Source organism: Rattus rattus, chromosome 6 (assembly GCF_011064425.1).
Source record: "Rattus rattus isolate New Zealand chromosome 6, Rrattus_CSIRO_v1, whole genome shotgun sequence".
Lineage (NCBI taxonomy): Eukaryota > Metazoa > Chordata > Mammalia > Rodentia > Muridae > Rattus > Rattus rattus.
In genome coordinates this window covers 84,288,640-84,312,586 of record NC_046159.1, presented here as the reverse complement: position 1 = coordinate 84,312,586, position 23,947 = coordinate 84,288,640, and the positions used below count along the sequence as shown (strand labels likewise).

General features: G+C 40.8%; 1 protein-coding gene across 6 annotated transcripts; it reads right to left on the bottom strand.

Moving 5' to 3' along the window:
* Positions 1-1,122: 1,122 nt before the first annotated feature.
* Positions 1,123-23,574, bottom strand: Kbtbd2 (kelch repeat and BTB domain containing 2). Of its 6 annotated transcripts, XM_032906430.1 has the most exons (5): positions 23,269-23,574; positions 19,955-20,069; positions 12,326-12,811; positions 5,192-5,357; positions 1,123-3,848 (listed from the first exon to the last, which is right to left on the bottom strand). In XM_032906430.1, the coding sequence occupies exons 3-5, from the start codon at positions 12,493-12,495 to the stop codon at positions 2,313-2,315; spliced, it is 1,872 nt and encodes a 623-aa protein (XP_032762321.1). In that variant the 5' UTR covers positions 12,496-12,811; positions 19,955-20,069; positions 23,269-23,574; the 3' UTR covers positions 1,123-2,312. The 6 variants fall into 6 exon arrangements, with proteins under 6 accessions (XP_032762321.1, XP_032762320.1, XP_032762319.1 ...); XM_032906429.1 differs by lacking the exon at positions 19,955-20,069 and having other exon boundaries at positions 23,248-23,574; XM_032906428.1 differs by lacking the exon at positions 19,955-20,069.
* Between the last annotated feature and the right edge of the window lie 373 nt (positions 23,575-23,947).

Here is a 23,947-nt window from a genome sequence, read left to right as displayed (position 1 = left end):
TGCTGCTGGGATTAAAGACATACCACCACACTCTGATAGAAAAATTCTCTAAGAGACAATGGTGTGCTGCTTAGTTTTCTGTCAAATTGATACAAAGTAGTTCATCTGGAAAGAGGCAAACAACTGAGAAAATGTGCCCCAAGGCCCCGATTGGCCTGTAGGGCAGAGTCTTGAGATGTGGGAGGGACCAGCTCACTGTGAGCTATACCATCCTTTAGGCAGGTGTAAGATAGCAGGCTGAGCAAGCCATGAGCAGCCTTGTCAATGGCCTGTGCTTCAGTTCCTGCCCTAATTTACCTACATGATAGATGTGTAAAGTATAGAGTGAAGTTGCTTGTGGTCATGGTGTTTTACTGCAGCAACTGAAACGCTAAGACAGGCCTTAAGTATGCCAAGGAATGGGGTGTGGTATTTCAGTGGTTGGATTGAACCCTCTGGGTTCAATCTCCAACAATTTAAGGCCTGAACCAACAGCACTCAAGTAGAGGTGTGACTATAGGCCAAGCGATCCAGCTGTGGCTATCCCAAGCTTTTAAAAGAACCCCCAGTGAATTCTAATAGTTCTCTTTATCTGCAGACATATTCTAAGACTGCCATACCTCAAGCTGAGCCATTCCACATATACCATTCTCATACCTTTATTATAAAAGCTTATTTCACAAATCAGAAAGTAGATCAACAATTATGATGGTGTAACAAGTAGGTTTCTAAGTGACTAACAGTATGTATCTTATTCAGTTCAAACATGCAGCCTAAAGGGACAATTTGCATCAATTTAAAACTATAAACTATTTACCTCTACAATTCTCTATTTAGTATTTTCAAACCAAATACTAAATTAAATGTTGGATGATGGGACCAAAGAAAGATGCAAAGCAGCTAGAAGGAAACAAGCAAATGACCCTGACATCAGTCTTTCTCACCCTCTCTGTCTCTCTGTCTCGCTATCTCTCTCACACGCGAGCGTGTGTGTGTGTGTGTGTGTGTGTGTGTGTGTGTGTGTCTGTGTATCTCAAAAACATTTTTGAGAAAACACCTTCAAGTACCTAATCTGCTTCAGCAAAACCTCAAATAAAAGCATAGCCAGAACATTCCCATCACAAAAGAAACCAACAACAGATATTGATTATATACAATTTATTTAATAAATTAATGTCATTCAAAATACAGTGCCAGAGCATTATGCAGTTGAACATGCCAGCCATGTTTGTCATGAGGCACCTGTGCTCATGTTATATTGGTGGCGCCCCACTACTGCTAGTGGTTCCTGGGATTAATGCCAGAGCAGCACTCGGATCTGCTCTTCTGCACAGTGCAGACAATTCCTGCACAGTTCACCTTTCTAATCCTAGCCCCCCAAACATACACACATCAGGTTAAAAAAAAAAACACACCTATTAGATACCTACACACAATCACTCTACAGTAATGCTCTTTATTAAATTAAGATGTAATGACCTGGTTAATCCACTCTCAATCTTTTTAAGATGGATAACTACATCAGCAGCAGGTGGTTATATGCATGAGCCAACGTTAATGTAATATAGGAAGTGGAGACATTTACTGATTAAAGCTCCACATAGACCCGCACAATGAGGGACTAGCAATTTGCAAGCCCAGCAATGTAAGTCCACACCTGGTAAGTGACCAGCTGACTGGACAACCTGTATTCTAGAGAGACGAGTGTAAGTCAGTGGGAAGGGAATACATGCACCTAGTAGAATAGTGAGACTGATCCTGCAGTCACAGCTTTCCCTGTGTAATACCATAGACGTATAGCAGATCTTGCTCAACAATAGTATAGGATTTAAAAGACATTTCTATACCAACATGAACATTAGTGTTAAGTGCAGCGGAATTATACTAAAAAAAAACAAAACAAAAAAAACAAAACAAAACAAAAACAAAAACAAAAAAACCTATATTCCAGGACTTTGGAAGTACAGGAATTCAATACATATACTAAAATAATCTCGGCACAATTTTGAGATACCACACTGGGAACAGGAGATTACTTTTAAAAGTGAAGTTCTGGACTGCACATACACAGGGCTAACAATGTTAGATAATCCAGACTCTTATGCTCACATGATACACTTAAGTTTCTCAGTTATCAAATAACCTATTTCATATTACAGAAGCATATCTTTCTGTATGACACACTGATATATATTATACTGATGCAAATATTAAGTAGGGCATAAAAATAAAATGTATCAAAGATAGATTTTATGTACTCATACTCTGTCCTATTATACCCTCTGGTTTAGCAAAGGATATCACAAGTTCAGCATGTGCACTCCCTCGACTCCCTATACAGGTGGGAGTGCAACCATCTCTCCATCCAGTTCAAACTCCTCTGTTCCATCTGCTGAAAAAAGGTAAGTTGGTGGCTTCCATGGAGATTCCTCAAGACAGGATGGATAAAGTTTCCCCACAGTGCATCGAAAATCTCTCCCTAGGTCCCACAATACACGTTCAGATATATGCTGCCGCAGAGACCACCGGTCAAGTTCCAAATCATACTGGTAGGTGACATACTTAGCTCGTTCATTTAAGTGGGTTTCTCGCATAAAAACACAAAGAGAATTTGAGATCACAACAGCTCTAACACAGGGATCAGAATACCTTTTAGCAGGGATGTTGGCTGCCATTTTCCACTCATTTTTATTCACATCATAAATTTCCACAGTTACTGAAGACCCATCTACAGTGCCAGAGGGGAGTCTTATACCAGAATTGGTAGCAATATGCAACCCTCCAATATAGAAAATTTTATCACCAAAAGCTGCGGCCGAAGCAAAAGACCTGCTGGTCTGCCTCATGGCCATTTCTACCCATGAGTCAGACCTTGGAAAGTAACAGTACATGAGGTTTAACGTCATCACATAGATGCAGTCATGAACCACAACTGCTGCACTCCACTGCCAAGCGCAAGGCAAGGGGCTCACCATTGTCCACTCATCCTTCTCAGTGTCATACCTTTCTACAGTCCTCCGATTCAGTTCTCCACCAACACTGTCTCCTCCGATTGCATAGATATAGCCTTCACAGCAAACCAAAGATGGCTTCACCCGGACAAAAAGCATCGGCGTCTTTGGAAACCAGGTATTTTGTTGTGCATCAAACCAGTAAAAGCAATTCACAGTTCGAAAGGCAGTCTGCAGTTTACTTGTTTTACTGTGATTTGTCTTTGTGTTTTTCAGGGGCACTTGGCCCCCTGCTATGTAAATATCATTATCAGGGGTTACGACAGTCCCAACTTTATGCAAATCAGCTGGTGGGCTGCATAACTTGTAAACTTTTTCTGCCTGGGGGCTGTAACAGACAGAAGAGTACAGACTACAAGGGTTTTCTGATGATGCTTCAATGAAAATCATCATCTCCTCCTTAGTCATCCCAAGTCTGGGTTTGAAGAACTTGGGCATGGATTTATAAAGACCTTGAACCACAACAGACTTATCGTTGGGTGGGAGACCTTGGAACCAAGCTCTTTGTGTGACTTCAGAGAGTGCATCAATTCTGATCTGGCTAAGAACCGAAGACAAATACTGGGATCGGGACTCTGTGTTGTACTCTAGCCACAGCATGGCAGCTTCTCGCACGGTTTCTTCCTTTTCTACATTTAAGTTGTCACTGCTGAGGATGTCTATGAGGAGGTCGTGGGACAGCTGCATGAAGGCTTCCTGGCGGTACACAGCCGTGAACTTGTGCTCCACCATCCTTTTAGCACTCTGCTTTAATTCTTCACAACTGAAGAGGTCAGCAAAACTCAACAGCCGTACACAGTTCTCTGCATTAATTTTTTTAATTAAATATTCTCGGCAACGCTGTAGCACATCTTCTACCTAAAATAAGGGGGAAAAGATGATTAATAGAAAAAAATTAAAAAATACAAACATGCTCAGAATTTGAACCCAGGACCCTGCACTGAGAACCATACTCCCATCCGCCAGTTTATTTTTATCTAAGATATAGGTTTTCCATAGCAGACTGTCCCATAATGTCAAGTTTTATACATTTGGGGTAAGAGACAATTTCCTACAATGACAAAATTAGACTCCTAGACTATATACATTTTCCATTTCTTCCTCTTGCCCAATAGCCTAATTTACCTGTTGTTCTATTCAGGCTGGGTAAGTGGCACACAGTGGTAATCTCAGATTTAAGGAGTTGTTTAAATTCTCTAAATGCCTGTTTACTGCTGTTTCCTGTTTGTTTTTGTAGACAGGGTCTTGTTACAGGTAGCTGAGGCTGGCCTTAAACTCTGATTCCTTCCCTCACTTTCATCTCTCGCTACCATGCCTGGCTCAAACACCAGTTTCCAAAGTACAAAGTATTCGTAAATAGGGAAAGAGATGGGAAAATACCCACATTCCTATTAAAATCTGAAAGGGGAATCTGAGAAATACAGACTAGAATCATACTAAAATGCATTAGTCATCCATTTTACTTAACTGCTTAACAGCTCAATATAATTCCACGACCATTAGAGTTTAGGGTTCGCTGGAATTTGTGATCTTCCCACCTCAGCCTCCCTAGTACTGTGATTACAGGAGTGTACCATCATACCCAGCTTATTAATTTTTAATTTTAATTTAATTCTGTAATCAAACCCACACAGATTATGACCTTGTGTTTAATATAGTGCTACCCCTGGAAAATGGGGAGGGAGGGCAAATTTAACATTTCTACACCAATATGGCTGTTACTCTGGCACATACTTTTAAATTATATGCCTGTCTGGACTGACCCATGGCTCCAACTGCATATGTAGCAAAGGACAGCCTTGCTGAGCACAATGGAAGGAGAAGTCCTTATTCCTGCCAAGGTTGGACCCCCAGTGTAGGGGACTGTCAGGGGTGTGTGTGGGGGGAGTGGATGGGGAGGGGAACACTCTTATAGAAGGGAAGGGGGAGGGGATAGAGGGCTTATGGACAGGAAATCAGGAAAGGGAATAACACTTGAAATGTATATAAGAGATACCCAATTAAAAAGAGAGAAAAAATTATATGCCTGTCATAAAACTACCAACTGAAAAAAATCCTATTTTTTTAATTCGACACTTTGTATACAAAATCTGACCCATATAAACTCTGCAATAAGACTGTAAGGCAAAGACTATCATCAATGAAATACTGTTTACTGATGAGATAAGCTACACTTCGTCATAGGGAGAGGCCTGCTTTACCTGTAGGAAACAAGCGGTTTCATAGAGCTGCTCTACAGTGCTGTCGTTTACCGCCAAGTTCCCTGTGTATGCGTAAGTTATTATCATCTGCAAGGCAGCAGCATCCACATTCCTCAGGTGCACGTGTGTCTGCTTGCTTTCACTTAGTCCACTCATGAACATGGCCCTGCAGGACACGGGAAACACACTTATAAATGAAAACTAGGTACCACAGGATGCTAATTTAATTGATAAGTTGATAATTCTATTTACTTATAGACAACCCCTTCAAAGACCATGAGAAAATCATATATAATCCAGGGTTCAAGACAAGCCATATAATAACCACTAAGCCATTTTAACAGAGGACATCAAAATGATTTTATTCCTCACCGTCACGTAATGGAATACTATTCAGCAATAAAACAAGTATTGATAAATAAATGAGCCTCAAAAACATGCTCAGTGAAGAAACCAGATACGAAGACCACATATTACATGAAATGTCCAAAAGCTGCCAAATCTTCACTGACAGAAAGCTGACTGGCAGGTGGCTAGAGCTGTGGGAGGGATGAGAAATGATTATAAACACGCAGATAGGGCGGCAGAGGTGCTTACAATTAGACAGTGCAAATGGTAGCATGACTCTGTCATCAGAATCCAAGGAGGACGGCTCCTGGATACTTCAACACAAAAACAAAGATGCCAAGTCCTTTTAAAAAACGAGGCACATATGTATAAACCCAGCACATACCTTTAAACTGTTTACTTACCTATTTATCTATGTATCAACATGCCTAGATTATGTAGGCTGGCCTTCAACTCTGATTCTCCTGCCTCTCCCTCCAGTGCTGAGATTATAGACATGCACTATCATACCTGGTTCATGTGGTGCTGGGAATCAAATATAGAACACTGCACACATGGAAGGCAAACCCACGCAATTTCAATGTCACCCAGCCTCATACCTCAAACAATGTAAATACAGGAAAAGTAGCTAGACTGGAAGGTTTTCCTTCTTAGAGCATTTATTTGCAGCTGAATGTGTGATAAAGGAAGCTGCTGAGAGCTGACCGCACACTTAAAATGGGTGGATGTTATGGTATATAAATTCCATCTTTAAAAAGCTTATACATCACTAACTTTCCTAAAAACCATGAAGCTCCATTACAAAAAGTATGCAGGAAATTATACTAGAAAGATTACACTGTGGCAATATACTATACTCCAAGTCTTGTGAGTCAGTTGTCTCACTTGTGTGCCTCTGGCTGTCCTGGAACTTACTATGTAGAAAAGGCTGTGGAATTCAGAGATCTCTCTCTGCTTCCTGCTGAATTAAAGGCACGCACCATTACACACGGCTCAGACCGTAACTTTTAAAAGTGTACTTTAAAAAAAAGTTGCTTTTATTTACTGTGCATCTTCACTGTGCGTGAGATAGGGTGCAGGCCGAAGTGCATGTGTGGAGGTCAGATACCAGTTCTGGGAGTCAGCTCTGTCCCTCCACGGTGTGGAACTGGAGGGTCTATCTAACTTCAGGCTTGATGGCAAGTACTGAGACATCTTGACACCTTACCTATTATTTATCTGGAAGAGTATTACTGCATTCTCAAGAGAAAAAAAGCTCCTGTATCAGTGAATTAAGAGTAAGTACCGAAACAGTCACTAACTTTCACTCTACAAAGAGACGAGGAAGGCTTTGGATAACACTTTGGATAACACATGTGGGTTAAGCTGAATAAAGTTCATGCAGTATAGTAGAAAACGAAAAAGATGAGTAGAAGGTCACAGGCCTTTAAACAGACAGGGCTGGAAAGGCTGTTCAGTGGTAGCGTACTTTGTGTACCATACATGAGGCCTTGGGCTCAATTCCAGTCTCCCTGCTGCCTCTGAGTAATCTTGTAAACAGTAAAGGAGACAATGTTTCGAGCTTGCATTAATCATGACAAACTCTAAGACAAATACTCTATACACAAACAGCTCAAGAGGCACAGGGTGCAAACTAGAAAAGTGGCTATGAAACTAGAGCAGGCATCTAGCTGGAGACAGATTATGCCAACAGTGAGTACAAAAGGCTGATAAAGTCTAGCTCCTTTCTGAACACAGAACAGGATACTCGGAAAGTAGATAAGAGTCAAAGCTACCTGTTTACTTTCAATAAAATACCTGGAAAAAATGTTAACCATTAACAAATTGTAGGGCCAAGAAGGAAAGTTCATTGGAAAAAGGCAAGTCAGGCTGTGCGTATGTGAAGACCAGTTGAGTCTAAAGGAAAGAGTATCATCACCAGTAAAGAACGCATTAGTAGAGGGAAACTGGAGGTTAGGCATTAATGCAGGATAAGGAAGATCCCTCCCACCTTCCCCCACCCAGAAAAAAGAAATTGCAAGAGAACCGTACTTAAGAATTCCAGTTTAAAAAACAAACAAACAAAAAACCCACCAAGTAGACAACATTGTAGTAGAACTCAGTTTTTGGTTTTGTTGGTTTTTTTGGGGGGGGGGTTTGAAAGATTCCTGAAAAGCAAACAATAACAAAACCCCCAAAACAGTGAGATGCATGCAACACTCCTCGGCACAACTGAAGTATGGCTATCAAACTGTGGAGTCAGCTATCTGGAAGGCTGTGGCCAAAGCTGGAAAACAAGAAGCTGAAAGCCAGACTAAACTTTTTAAATTTTCAAAAATTTAAAACGGCCAGTTTATCTCAATCGGAAAGTTCTTGCCTTGCCCATATCATACCCCAGGCTTACTCTCCAGTGACTACACAACATACACACACCAGCAGCACCCGCACCATCAATAATATAAATACACCTGCTGCTGGGCTCAGCGGCTTGCACCGCAAACCCAGCACCTGGCAGTTAAAGCAAGAGGGTCACTGTGGGTTCGAAGCTGGCCGGCATCAGTCCTAAGAACCAGCAACAGCTGTGGCTACACTGTGGAGAGTGGCAAAGCCGTGCCCTTGGGCTGTTTCAGCTTGTCTCAGGTCCTTTGCCTTGGCTTTTCATGATGGATTGTAGCCTATATAGCTGAAATAGTACCCCACCTCAACACACACACTGCAGGAGGAACTGAAGTTACTGGTGGTTCCTAATACAATACAAAATGAGCAATATGGACAAATGTTAAAATCAAGGCAAGCAATGAGGGAACACAGGCACCGATATCAGCGTGGCTCTTAGGCCCCACCTGAGGCTAAAAGATAAACACAAATTATTATGACTGAGTCAGGATAGGGTTCTTAGAAAAGACGCCCAGAACGTTTATTGCTACCAGCTTCATCTGTCTGGAGAAAGAGAATATGAGTATGAATCACACTCACTCAAACCCGCAAACTGAAAAAAGAACTGCAAAAACCTTGAAGCACCAGACACGTGGTTCTCCTTCACCCACCAGGCAAGGATGACAGTGAGAATGGTTACCTAATACTGTCACAAGAACACGCGACTTCAGTGACTGCTTCCTGAACACTAAATGTAGCAGGAGCCTAACCAATGTGACCACAGACATTTTTAAAATGTACATTTATTGACCGATTGATTGGTTGATTGCATTTGTGCCTATGTGTGCCATGGTGAGTACGTGGAGGTCAAAAGACAACTTGTGGGAACCAGTTTTTTCCTTCCACCATGTGGGTTCTGGAAAATCTACCTAGGTTTAGGCTCAGTGGCAAACACACTTACCTACTGAGACACATTGCTCACCCTTTGTCAAAGTTCTAAACTGGCTTAGAAACACAAACAAACAAAAATGGGCTGGAGAGATGGGCTCTGGAAAAGTGCACTAGCTGCTTTTCCAGAGGTCCTGAGTTCAATTCCCAGCAACCACATGGTGGCTCACAACCATCTGTAATGGGATCTGGTGCCCTCTTCTGGTGTGTCTGAAGACAGCGACAGTGTACTTAGATATATGAAGTAAATAAATCTTTTAAAAACCAAATAACGAATCACATAATGATGTAACAAGTATCATAAAATTGCTGAGTAATTCTCAAGTAGTAACTCAGTTACTTTGAGTACAAAATGATCAGTAAATTTTACCAAAATACAATTACTATTTGGGTAACAAACTACAAAAGAAAAAAAATCACAACTAGTTTAAAGACAGAATTTAGATACTGGGGAGATAGATGACTCAGCAGGTAAAATGCTTGTTGCATATGTATTGAGGATTTCCGTTCAAATTCTCAGGATCCGCTAGCATCTGTAATCCCAGTTTTCTACAACGAGAGAGAGAATGCCCAGCAAGTCTGGTTTATGTGATGGCAAACAAGGAGACGATCTCAAACAAAATGGGAGGCTAAGTCTGACACCTGAGGTTTGTCCCTGACCTATACACATAAAGAGGTATGTGTACTCTGCAACACACCATAAACACATATAAAAAATAAAAAGCAGAATTAATTGTGTATGTAACAATACTGAATTCTGAAGGCAGAATCCAGCTAAAAATATTTGAGACAGATGTATTATTAAGCCATATACCATAATCTACTTAGAACAAAAGACACATAAGAAAAGGTAATTAGTATGCTTTCTTCTGTGGCTATAAAACCAGTCCAATCACATGATCTTAATGATACAAAGCTTTAATTATACACATGTACCGAACTATTGTATGTTCTCTATAAATATAAGCAGTTGCTTTTCCCATAACATCACAGAAGCTAAAGAACAAACTACAGGGTGGGGAGAGATGGCTCAGTGGGTAAGAGTACTGGCTACTCTCCCAGAGGACTGGGTTCTGTTCCAAGCACCCATATAATGGCTTACAACCATGTGTATAACTCAAGTTCTGGGAGATCCAACACCCTATTCTGGCCTCCATGAGCACTGCATGTAGTCCAACATACACATAAAATCACAACTTTTAAAAGGTGGCTTGAGTGATGGCTCAACAGCACAGGCTCTGCCAGGACCTAGGTTCAATTCCCCCATGGTAGCTCATAACCATCTACAACTCCAGTTCCAAGGGATCTAAAAGCCTCTTCTGGCCTCTATGGACACCAAGCACACATGTGGTGCAGACTTAACGAGTAGGCAAACTTCTGGTAGACACAAACCAATAAATAAAAGGAACTGGCTAATAATAAATAACGGGAGCCTTGTTGCCTTTAAATTGCAATATTAAACAGTATTAATGAGAGATTAAAGTGCACTGTCTTCAAACCAGCAAGATGACTTGGCAAAAAAGCCAAGCCTAATGACCTCAGTTTGATCCCTGGGACCCACAGAGTGAAAGGACAGAACAAACTCCTCCAAGTGGTACTCTGGCTTCCACACATGAACTGTTTGTTTCCCTCCCTCCCTCCCCTCCTCTCTGAATGTGATTAAAACTTTACATAACATAAAATATGTTATTTGTACAGCTACGAACTTAAGAAAAAAATGAAGTGGCAACACAGAAAACAGTAGTAGAATTTCTCTTGCGTAGTTTAATATTATACAAGATAATTGCTAAGATAACTAACTCTAACTATTCTATTAACAATGCTGAGGCAGGAGAGTTGTACAAGTTCACAAAATAAAGACTGACCTGGGCAAAAAAACCAACTCCATGACTATGCAGCTGCCAATCTCTAACAAAAGCATAAAGCTCTTTCTAAAAGTGGCTTAAGATTTACAATTAAGTCATTAAGAAGAGAGAGCTTATGAACTCAGGGATCCATTCACTGAACCTATAACTGAATTTCTACCACTTGGTAAGATAATGGGTCTGAAAACAAAAATGACCCCACAGTCATGTGAAAAGTTCTTTAATATATAGCATCTAAGTCTGCACTTGAGAGCCACCAAAGCACAACTGGTGTTGAAACCCATTAACCTCCACTTGTAAAACATGCTTGATTATTGCACATAGGCTCTGAAACAGACAGGAAAATCTGTGTCTGAAACTGCATGAACACCCACAACACAAACCAAAACCAAAGTAATCTGCACTGAATAGGGAACTGGCCCAGTGGGCTCTGAGGATTGTACCATCTCCACACTTTTTGGTAAATCGACTTTCAAAGGCATTTAGTCTGTCTTGCTTACAGGTGCCACAAACAGGCAACAGAAGCAAATGCTTGTAACAGGAATACACTTAGTATACATTTATGTTCCCTTATTTATCCTGTCTCTTTCTTTACCTTGGCTTTTATTCTCAAGAGCCTTTAAGATGAAAATCATCTTGAAAGTTTAAAGTTTTATTATTTGTCTGAGATGGACTGTAACTTGGAACTGTGAACTAAAATAAACCTTTCTTCTCTAAAGAAGAAAAAAACGTTCTATTATTTCTAATGAGCATAACTAAATGAACTTCTAAGTTCTGGGACACAAGGCGTCCCTACACTGCTGGAGTCTGGTAAGACTGAGGAGGTACCACAAGCATAATAGTAATCAAGTTACTATTAAGGTGGCACCTAGTTTTGCTGTTGTTGTTAAGCTAGTATCTAAACAGCAACAATTATCCCCTAAAAATTATCAGTCTATTGTATAATTCTTCAGTTTATTATGACTATGAGTTTCTAAAAGAGTAAATTATCTATTCTTATTTTTCTTTCCAAGAAAAATAGTATTTTGAATTTTTATGCCACCTCGCAGTAAAACTTTGGTCAATTTCAACAATTTTGTATATTTAATACTTTAGTGAAAATGTCATCTGTCCTTTAATGACATTAGGAAATTCTGACAAATATTGCATCTTCTGAAATAAAAATTTAAGTAAAACATGGAGATGGGAGCTTTAAAAACTTGAACATATGCTGGGAATAGTGGTATATGCTTTTAATCCTAGCACGTGGAAGGCAGAGGCAGGCAGATAGATCTCTGGGAGGTCAAGGCCAGCCTGGTCCCTATAATGAGTTCAAGGATGGCTAAACAGCAAGATTCTGTCTAACAAACAAACAGAAACAACAACAAAAAACAAAAACCACAAGCTCTAAAATTTAAAGAATCTATATAGATGAAGCATCATTGCAGCGTCTCCAGTAAGATGCTCAGTGGGTTCCGCTGCTTGTTCTGGCATAGCTGAGTATGTAAACACACACACACACACACACACACACACACACACACACACACACACACACACACACACATACACACACACAGAGTAATAAAGAAATTTAAATGACACTTTTCTTACAAACTAAACAAGACAAACTACTTACCTGAAATAGGAGCTACATGTTGCAAGAACCATCTTATGACAAGGGAATTCGGTGCCCTCAACAATTAACACTATGTCAGTAAATAACTGCTGTTCATAAAACAGTTTCAACTGTTCCAACAAGGACACAGCATACTCCGTATTGATCTGCCTTTCCTCTTGAGTGGACATGATTGTATTCCATTAATATCTTCAAGAACAGATTAGAAAAGTCCGTCTTGATGGAAGGTCAAATGAATACTTGAGAAGTAGAGGAGGGAGTTCACTTGCTGTTATCTGCAGCATTCAGAACAGAGCTGACACAGCCACTATGAGTATCTCGTTACAGGCTCACAATCTTTGCTAGGTCATCCTGCGCTACAGTTCTTCAACAGATTTTCCAAACATCCTGCTCAAATTTGCAACTGTGAAGCTCATGAATAAAGGGGAAAAGTACAGGAGGTAGATTTTGTTGCAACATTTTATGTTCAGTAGGTTTTCTGCAGAACTGAAAAGAAAAAAGGTCAGTTAGAATATGTAGATCAAGCTTTTAGAACACAATATTTAAAATCAACAACCTTTGATATGCATTATATTTATGTGAACTTCTAATCAACTTCAGATATTAGTACAAAAATGAAACAAGAGAAATGAATTATTTGAGACGTAAACACTTAAAATAACTAGGCAGCAGAAAATTAACAGTTGTACTCTAAACTTTTTTGCCTTCCAAACAAGATACAAACATCCTAGAAAATAAGCAAATGAATAACCAGACAATTCTAAGGTTCTCTAAAAAATTTAAATTGCAAAAGCCAGATCTTTTAGATATTTAACAGCAATACCTGAGTGCAATTTAAGGGGAAACCAAAACTCAAACAGAAGCCCTCTTTGGCAATGGCTCTTTGAACATATCCATACGTTCATAAAGACTACACAGCAAGTGGATTCAAACTATGCTAGTTCTAAATTTGAAGACATTCCACTGTGCAGACATTTGTATGTATAGGTATCAAACATGTATTTTGTTGAGGAGATGGAGGTAGAGTTCAGAACCTTGCAAGATACCAGGCAAGCACTCCACTGAGTCACATCTCTTCTCTAAATTCTACACAAGACAAGTTATGTATAATTTATCTCTTTGTAGTGTGTTCTCTCTTAGAAATGTTTGAGTGACAATAACAAGTTACATAGAAACACCCTTACCATACAAATTGTTTTCCAAATTAATGAGTTGGACTTAAGTTGTCAGAATATTTGAAAGAACAAGTGTCTCTCCCTGCCCATTCTCGCTCATTGAAATGCATTTTAAATCACCAATAAACCCAAAAGTACCCCTAAGAAATCAGACATGATCAAATAGGACTTGAAAGCAAGAAGACGAGCTTATTTCAACAAATAAAATTTGTTGAATAGCTAGCTGGCTAATCTTGACTGTCACCTCATAAGATTTAGGATCACTGTGAAAACAAATCTCTAGGCATGTTTGTGAAGGAGTTTCTAGGTTAGATTAATGTGAAAAGGCCCAGGCTGAATAGAAAGGAGAAAGGTCAGTGGGAAGTAGCATTCAGTATTTGCTTCTTCCTGACTGTGGGATGATGTGACAGCTGTCTCATCCCTTGCCCCCACGGACTATACTCTCAAATTGTAAGCCAAAACAAGCCTTTCCTTAAGCTACTTGTCATTTATTTTGCTATAACAAGAAATGTAACACCACTCAATGGGGACAACCCACAGCTAAATTCTACTACATAACATTCATTAAAAAATATTGGAGCTAGGGTGGTGGTTCAGTGGTTAAGAGCACTGGCTGCTCTTCCAGCACCAGCATCAGTTCTTAGCACCCACATGACAGTTTACAACTTTCTGTAACTCCAGTTCCAAGGAATTGGAGCCCTTTTCTGGCCCTTTCAGCACTGCATGTACATGGTTCAACATACATGCAGGAAAAAATCCAATTCATGTAAAACAAGAAATAATAAAAAATTTAAAACAAATTAAAATGAATCACGGCTTAATTTAAAAAATATTTGGAACTCAGGATTTATAACATGTGATGTCAAAGGAACTATAAGCAGAAAATGAAAAGGGAAATCCAAATAGGTGGCTACCCATAAATTAACCCCCCAAATTATCTCAATTTTAAATTAGATAATTAATCCTGAGCTTCAAAATCAGAAAGGGAAGTAATTTTAATTTATTAGAACCACTGCTTTCTCCTACAAAGTATCAATTATTCAGGGCACCAAAGAGATCACAATGTATCTTTGGGCTGGAACCAAACAATTGCCAGAATTGCTAACCCCATACAGACTGTCATGTTTCCAGCAAATTAACTATGGAAGTAACTGAAACAGGTGTAAAGGCAAAGCAAGACTGGACCCCTAGAGGTTCTGTTGTCCTTCTAGATCTGAAAGGTACATCATAAATCTAAGTTTCACCCTGCAGTCTCTGAAGTTAATACCTAATATCATTGGCTGCTACCAAATATAATGCAATGTTCCACGCTAGTGAAGGTTTGGAAAAACTTTCATTCTTAACATACACCTACAGCCCTTTATTCATAATTCTTAGACTGAGATATGTTCTAAAATCTGAAGTTACATATTTCTATAGAGGTAATATGATGCATATTATCAAATATTAAAACTCTCAAGAAATCTAGGAAGTATTCCATAACTGAACACATCATCTTTACCAAAGGCAACAACATGGAATAGTTGTCCTGTGACTTCCACACCTGAGCTGTGCATATACAAAGTTCAGGGTGATTAACAAATGAGATGCCCAACATCAAGTTTTTCTGTAACAAAATTCCTTGCTCTTTAAAAACAAAAAGTTGGAAAGACATCCTTAATACTCTAAGCCCATTTTGACTTTTGCCTTGATTGGAGTGAGAACCATTTAAATCTAGTGTCTAACTGAAGAGAGATGTCTGTGTGGGTGGTTCCTGAGGCAAGGTCATCTCTCAATGAGAGGATGGTTTAATCCACTGATTCAAATTATGAAGACTACTGGGAAACAGTTAAATTGTAAGATTGGGTACTGATGGGAGGACTAGGTGTCGGGGAAGGGGGTGTTCCTGGGGGTATTTATCATGCCCTAGCCCCTTCCTGTCACTGTTCTGCTTCTCATCTGCCATGATAGCCAAACCTCTCCTCCTTTAAGCTGTTCTCTCCAATCACAGCAGCAAATCTCAACCACTATTCCCATCATTTACTGTATATAACACCACATTTTACTTTTTTCCTTTCAACAGCTGTTTTGCATATTATCCTATATTATATTTAAAATTAAAGGGCTGGTGATATAGAACAATCATAGAGCACACACTTGGCGTTCAAGTCCCCAGGCTCAATTCCCAGCATAGCAATAACAATAAATCACATACACCTTATCAATAGAAGTTGACATCCTTTTTTGCATAGTACTGAAGAAACTGTTTAGTTTTTATTAGATAAGCTAGTATTACTTAAAATGAATTCAACTACTGTTAATTGATATGAGTACTTACACGTGAGGAGCTGAGTTACCAACCACCGGTGCTCTTAAATACCACATACATTTATTGTTAGCTAAAAATCACAGTGAAAACTACAAATGACATTTTTAAAGGTCTCTTTAGAACCAGTGAGAGACACCAAAGGCAGACAAAAGAATAAAATGGGTAACTGTAAGAAGCTGGTATCAGAAACATTTTCCCCGAAATACAGCTTTCCTTTTAATTTTGAGCTCAAGGGGCAATGGGGACAAACCAAAGACCTTCTTCTACCAAAGCACACTTCCAGCCCAAGGTTGTTTTATTCCAAGACAGGGTCAGCTTAAGCTCCAAACGTGGGCACTGTTTTATGGGTTATTGGGTTGTTTTGTTTTCAGTTGGTTGATTTCTTGAGAGATCTCTATACATAGCCAAGGCTGGCCATTAAGTTGAAACTCTCTTGCTTGAACCTCCCCAGTACTGGGACTACAAGCTCATACTACTATGCCCCACTCAAACTACAAACTATTGGCAGAGGCACAGAGCACTTTACTCTTTTTCTTAAGACACACTGCAGAACAAGTAAAATGGGCACTCAGCAAGCACTTGTCTACCACTGAAAGCTACTCCCAACGAAAAGGGAAATTTTATTTAGTATCTACTTAAATATTCTGGGTTTTGTCAACATACAAATTTCATTTACCTAATTTTCAGGCATATTTTCAAAACATGTATTATTTCAACTCAAAGACAATATATTTTGGCTCTGGCCTTCATATCACCATCAATGGCAGCATGCAAATGAACGAACTCTTTTTTTTTTTTAAATCTACTTTGGATGAGACACAGTATATCATTGCATATTCTCAGGCTGGACTTCTGATCTTCCTGCCTCTACCCCTCCAGGGCGCTGAGATTACAGGGATATGCCATATACAGTATACGTAGATCCAGGGCTTCCTGCATACTAAGCAAGCATTCTTGCCTCCCTGGAGCAGGGGGTAGGGTGAGGGGGCCTGGATCTCATTATGTAGCCCAGGTTAGCCCAAGGGTACCTTTGCCTCAGCTTCCTGGGTGCTATGCATGTCTTTACAATTTTTCAGAATGAACAGCTACTGACTAAAATATATACCTATAGTTTTTGTTAGAATTATTTTCTCTTTGGATCATAAAGACAAGGAGTAGTACAGACTTAAATTACTGATAACTGAACTAAGTATGACTGTTAATTAACTCTACCTGGACATACTGTATATACACGCCCGAGATTTTTTTTTTTTAATTGGTAGTTGGTTTTTGAGACAGGGTTTCTATAGTCCAGGTTGTCCGAGTCCAGAATGGTCTCAAATTCATAGTAAACTTCTGACAGGAGCCAACACACCAAGTTTCATCTAACACCTCTTACTATTCAAACACTGCTACTCTGGTTCAGTGGACTTTGAAAACAGTTTTGTACTTATATGTGGACCCTTCATTAAGGCTCAAAAAAAAAAAAAAAATCAAGCCCAAAAGTGAAGGGATGTCTTATCCCTCCCCAGATATATACACATGGTGAAAAACACTGTTACGGATTCAAAAATTCTTGGCTAGGCACACATTAAGTACCTGTTATCCCAGCCAACATCTGAGGCATTAAGAATGCCTGCGTCTGTGACCTCAAAAGTCCATGATCAAGGACAAGACTGGTGATGCTCACATGAAAGGCAGCATTTGGGAGGCCGAGGTTGGAAGATTCTAAGTTTAAGGCCAGCCTGGGATATATAGGACTAGATTTTTTCCTCAAAATCAGAAATACAAAGGCCATCTGTAGTAGTGCACACCTAAGCACAGCAGAGGCAAAGGTAGGAGGATCTCTATGAGTTTGAGACCAGTTGGTCTATATAATGAATTCCAGGCCAGCCAGAGCTACATAGTGAGACCCTGACTAGAAAGCAAAACAAAAAAGAAAAAGAACACAACTACTGCTTATATATAATGACCTGATCCAAAACTACTCAAAATTGCTTTCTGTTTTATTAACTACACCAGCCTACACAAACACTTGAAAAACACAAGATGTGTAAAAGACATGTTTCTACAATATTAATACACATTCCCATAATCCCAGCTCTAAGGCTGAAGCAGGAAGATAAAAAACAAACAAATAAGGAAAAAACAACAAATCAAAAAAACATTTACCAAATACAAGGACTAGATGAAGCCAGGGCAAGAGATTGGCAAGCTATTCACTGTACATGCAAAACATAGTTGCTGGTTACACTGGAGGGTTTGTGTCTGTTGTGAGAATTGTCCATTTCACTTTGTTTTAAGAGTATTAAGTGTTGGAAGACAGGTCAGTGGCGGAGTGTGTCTAGCATGTGTAAGTACCCATTTTCCAAGTGTGTAAGAGGGAATAAAGTTCAGAATAAACACAACTGTATGTGAAAACAAGGCCTATCAAAAATTAACTGAGTTGTGGATGAAAAATGAAGTATCAAAGGCAGGAAAGGACAGGTATGGTGACAGCTACCATACATCCCTGAACATGGGAGGCTAAGGCAAGAGGACTATCACAAGTTTGAGGCCACTTGGGCTACACAAATACTTACATGCCAGCTTCAGTTACCCTATCTTTAAAGGATCAGTGATGGACAAAAAGAATGTGAACAAGGCTTGTAGATGCTACATTACAAAATTTTAAGACAGGAAAAATAAGTTTATTAGAATCTCTTACACTGTGAGGCCTTTCATAGAAATAAATACGTTATTATATAAAGAATAAGTTATTATATAAAAACTGCTAATCGTCTGGGAGACGGGTCTCTTGACATGTCTGCTAAGTGAGACTGTCTTGATTACATTAGTTCATGTGACCCATTAAGTAAGACCCATCTTTGTTAGAGACCAGTTTCTGGGCAGAGGGTCCTAAGTGGATATAACAGAAATCTGAAACTAGCAATTATCTCTCTCTTGAATGTGGATGCAATGTAACTAGCTCCCTTAAAATCCTGCTCCTGTGGCTTCCCAGCCAAGACGGACTAGAACCTGGAACTTCAAGCCAAAATAAAGCCTTTCTTCCTCATGTTGCTTTGGTCAGGGCATTTTATCACAGCAGGAGGAAGCAAGACACTGGGCTATACAGTGAGACCCTATCTCAAACAGTAAAAAAACAAAAAACTGCTAAGGGTAGATTTTAAATATTTCTGTCTTTCTCTGTCTCTCTTGCCTTCTCTCTCAAGGTGAGGCAATGAGCATATTAAATAACTTCACCATTCTACAATGTACACATCAAAACGTTAAATTGTTCTAGAAGAGATGGCTGAGGTTAAGGGATGGCTTTTGCAAGGATGTAGATGCAGTTCCAGCATCTCCATCAATCTCATAATAGCCTGGTATCTGACATTTCTGACCTCTTAGAGCACCTACAAACTTGGGTCTACCCACATTCAGAGATACATACCTAATTAAAAAAAACAAATCTCTAAAGAATTACATTGTATTCCACAAAATATACAATTACTTGCCAGTCAAAAGTAAAACAAAGGCTGCAAATGCAGCTGAGTGATAGATAGGGCACTGGCCTAGCCTGCAAGAAGCTGTGTTAAGTCCTGTCTTCAATCCCAGCACAGGAAACACACTAGAAAACACACGTGTACACACGCATGTATATACACACACACACACACACACACACACACACAGATGAAGGTCTTCCTCTAGGAATCAGGTTACAGGTATTCAATTGTAGTAAGTACAATCTCTTGCTGCCATCTTCCAGTATTGCAAGTGTCACTACAGAAGGCTGAAGACTTATTGAAAAGGATCCAAGGCATTCTGGATGACAAGTAGTATTGTGGTGTGTGTGCATGTGTATGTGCATATACAAAAGCACATAAGTGGAAATGACTCTGGGGAAAAGCCCACTTCTGCAGCTCACTAGTTGTGCACCTTAGTTTGCTCATATATAAAAACAGAACTCTTCCACAGCTTTTTCAGGGTCATCCTTGAACAATGCCTTAAACAGAGCACTGCACACATTGTACAATTTTTATTAGTCCCAATCACTGGTGAAACTTTGTATCCCTTCCCAAAGGCCGAATCTCCACATTCTTAACAGGCTTAGAGATTTCAGTTACAAGGCCACAGTATCCCAACGCAGCTCCCTATTTTTGTCTTTTTCAGACAGGGTCTCACCTTGTAGGTCAGGCTGTTCTGGAGCCCTCAATATAATCAGGTTTGTCTTGAACTCTCATCTTCCTGACTTAGCTTCTCCAATGCCAATAACCCACACATGAACTACCACGCTAAGCTGTAAATGAAACTTTAATGGAGTTAGTTTTTTAAATGTACAGAGTTTTTTGATGGTACAAAGTATGAATTTATCAGCCCAACAAGATTAACCCTTGATGGCTGATGTCAGTGCAGAAAAATTAAAGACAGAGAGCCATAATAGCAGAGTCATTAAACAAGTGTCTCTTTAAGAGAGGTCACTCCCTTGGGAGGACTAAAGGGGTGTCAGTAGCAGCTTCCTTTCAAGTACTTAAAAAAAAAAAGTTGAGAATGTTTAGAAAAGAAACTTGTTGAGACAGGGTCTCTCTCTGGCTGTCTTAGAACTCACCATGAAGACCATGCTGGCCTTCAACTAAGAGATCTGCCCGCCACTGCATCCCAAGTGTTGAGATTAAAGATGTGCACCATTACACCCGGCTCACTATGTGATCTTTAAATGACAAATCTTACACAAATGAGTTTTGGGAGCTGTGACAAGAAAAAGTAAAAGGGTTTTGAGAATGGCTGGGGTTTTTGTTTGTTTGCTTTTAAAATATGGCAAATCTGATAATATCAGTAATTTTCCCTCCTCTAATAAACCTTGGAGCTCAGGTCTGTTCCTACATGTTCCTTTATTCCCAGCTCAGTCAGGTTATCGATGCGTACTTATGTAAACTGAAGCATAAGGACAAGCTCCTACACTACAGTATGGTCAGTAAGTTACCAAGGGCCTATGACAGAATCATTGAGCTCAGGATGCCATTTTGAACTATCACTCCTTTACCTCTCCATTTTACTCAGCCTCAAGAAGGGGTGGGGCCTGGCTGATACAAAACTGACCCAAAATTTTCCATTAACACTGTTTTCTTGGGTCAGTTCCTCCAAGTACAACAGACAACAATTACTGACAAGAGAACCAAGAACTGTTTTTGTAATTTTGTAACGACATTGTTTAAATCAACTTGCCATTCCTGATACCCCAAGTTATGCAAGTATCATCTTGGATACTCACATTCTTATATAGAGTATAAGGGGTAGAGCCCCTTAACATTAATTATGAATACTAAAATGTGTTTCCTTACAGAAACATAGAACTCAAAACTTGATGCTGAGTGTGCCCTTTCTCCAAAAGTGGGCAGGGGAGGAAATGCATCCTGGTAGCTCAGGCCAACCTTAGGCTACCCAGCAAGATCCTGTCACAAACAAGGGCTGGGGCTATTGCCCAGTAATAAAAGTAGGGTGTCTGCTTAGCATCCCCAGTGTTACCACAAAGGTAAAGTTCTTGGAGGCCCCTGCTTGCAGTGAAAGGCACTACGAATCACCACTGTCATTTCTATGAGTGGAGTAAAGAAAGATGGTCCTGTTACACTTCATTGTCTTCACTATCCCATGACCACCTCTCCTTCCCATAAAAGGATCTGGGGACTCCAATCGTCCCAAAACATCAAGAACACCTTCCTTCCTACACCTAAGTGCTTGAGACCAACCTGACTAACGCTCTTAACTACTCAAGTTCCATATGTATCTGCTTTATTCAAACTCTGAAAAACAGGGCAAGACTGGTGGATATCAAGACGTGTTTCAGGACAGCAAAACTCATCATTTTCTCAGCCCCAACTGTCTTAGGAATATGGCTGAGAAGGGGTGGGTGGGGGGTTGTCAACAGTTTACTAAATCGCATGCAAATCTGTGGAAAACCACGTATCTTTTGGCTTTCAAGACTGTATTCAATAGGGCATGGTATGCTAGTACTAGTCTTCAACTCCAGGTTGATGCAGGATTTTAAGGCAAGCCTGGGTTACACTATTAATACAGTATACCTCAAGAGACACCTCAGGTTTCTAGGAATTTAACAAACATCTAAAACACAATCAATATTAAAAGCATAGAAACTAAGAAATTCTCATTATTTCTGCTAGCTAAAAAAGAAAACTCTACAGTGGCCTCACTAATTAATTACCATGACTCCTTTTATTTCTGTCATCTCCTTAAGTGAAAAGTTAACATTTTACAGTACTGCGCTTATGGAAATAAAAGGGAGAATAATTACAGTACTTATCTGAATAGAGGAAATAACAGCGTGGAAACACACGGACTACATACAAAGTATGCTCAACGGAAAAGTATGCCATAGTTGCCAAGAATTATACCCTCTAAGATTTCTGGCCCTGATCTAAAAGAACCTGAAAAAGCGCTTAACTAACAAAAGAGCAAAGCAGAAAGGCATAACGTTATCAGACAGACAAAAAGAGCAACAACACTTCACATCACAGAGACTGGGAAAAACAACTGACTTGGCTTTTCAAATAGACCTTAGGTTACAAATAAGAGCTTTACCCAAAGGCCGACTAAACGAAGGCATTCTCAACTGCAAAAAACATGGTCTATATTACTCAAATTTGGGGAACAATTCACAACGCAAAAGAAAAGATAAGTAAAATGTATTAACTCACAGGAAGAAAATATAATTCCAGTCAGAGCATTCTCCTGATAGGACTGTTCTTTAGTGTCTGCTCATTGAGCCAGACTTACAGATTCATGTATAAACAACACGTGACCAGCACTGTCTTTTCCCCAGTCTTTACAAAGCTGATATAGCTGTTCACAAAGCAAAGTCTATCAAGTTTACTATCTTAATTTCTTGCTTAACTTACGAGGGGCCACCAAGGAAATTCTAGAGAGCTGCAGCCCGGAGAATACGTATTTCCTTTCCTTTAAGTAGCTATAAAAAGAAATCTTAAAACTAGTAGGCCAGGAGCTTGATGGGGCGGGAAGTGGAGGAGAGCACACGTTAACTCAAAACAACTGCACTACGGCAGCGAACAGTCTATTCAACCGTCTTCTGATTTAGCAGGAGAAGATGAGTCCAGTTCAAACCCACGATTTCCCTCTAAAGCAAACAGGTTTCAAAGGGCAGCTTCCCCTTCCCACAGTAGAGCACACGCAGGCCGAGGACAACAGAACCCCGGCTAACCTGGCTAACTCTTAGTTACTGCCGATGTGCCAAGAAAAAAAAAAAAAAAAAGAAAAGAAAAAAGGCAAGGACGCGGTCGCCGGTCTTCAGTTGCCGCGACACGGCGGGGCAAAACAGCTCTGCCTCGGAAGGACGCCGCCCCGAGCCCGCGGCCGCGCAAGGCCCTGCCGGAAACACGCGCGCGCTCGGCGGAAGCGCCTGAGTTTGAAAGCCGCCGCCGCCCCGGCCCACAAAGGCCGCCCACCTCGCGTCCGACCGGGCTCACCTCGGCCCCGGCCGCCCAGCTCACCGCGCCGCTCCGCCGGGCTGCACTCACGCGGCCGCACGCACAGCGGGGGCGTGTCGCTGCGGGGATCCGGGCCGCTCGCTTCCACCCCCGCTTCCGCTTCCTCGCGCCTCCTGGGCTGGGCCGTCACGGCCTGCGGCCCGCGCCCGCGCCCTGGCCCGCTCCAGCAGCGGCTCTGCCGGCTCCCAGGTGCCCGCGCCTGGACCCCGCCTTCATCTGGCTCACCGCGCCCTTTTCCTTTGCCCCACCGGAAAGCCAAAACAATCGGAGCCGCGCAGGCGCGGGAAGGAAACGGAAAGCAGGAAGGGCGGAGGCGGCGCGAGGTGACGCCGGCGTCTGTGTTGGGGCTTCCCGGGCTACCGCCGGGCAGCCAGGGCGCGTGCGCGGAGCGGGGTCGTGGGGCCACCCAGCCTCAGGCGTGGCCTGGAAAAAGCAGTTCGGAAAGTTCTATTCAGCGGCGCTTGTAGCTGCAGTTGTTCCTCTTTGAGGAGTCTGGCGGAGATACAGACATTTGCAGGCTTGGCCAGACCGGGGACCAGTATACTCAGGGAAGTTGAAGTTAAGGGAGGACATTGGACCGTTTGCTGAATGGGCTCTGTTTCCTTAGTTTCAACCAACAACGCCTTCGGACGTTCAATTTGTTAAGGCTTCGGAAGTA

Excerpts from the sequence above, each read along its gene's own strand:
- Kbtbd2 (XM_032906429.1), bottom strand. The coding sequence starts at position 12,495 with ATGTCCACTCAAGAGGAAAGGCAGATCAATACGGAGTATGCTGTGTCC. Across the intron at positions 5,358-12,325 it reads ACATGTAGCTCCTATTTCAG|GGCCATGTTCATGAGTGGAC; the intron begins GTAAGTAGTTTG and ends CGTGTCCTGCAG. Across the intron at positions 3,849-5,191 it reads AAACCGCTTGTTTCCTACAG|GTAGAAGATGTGCTACAGCG; the intron begins GTAAAGCAGGCC and ends CCCTTATTTTAG.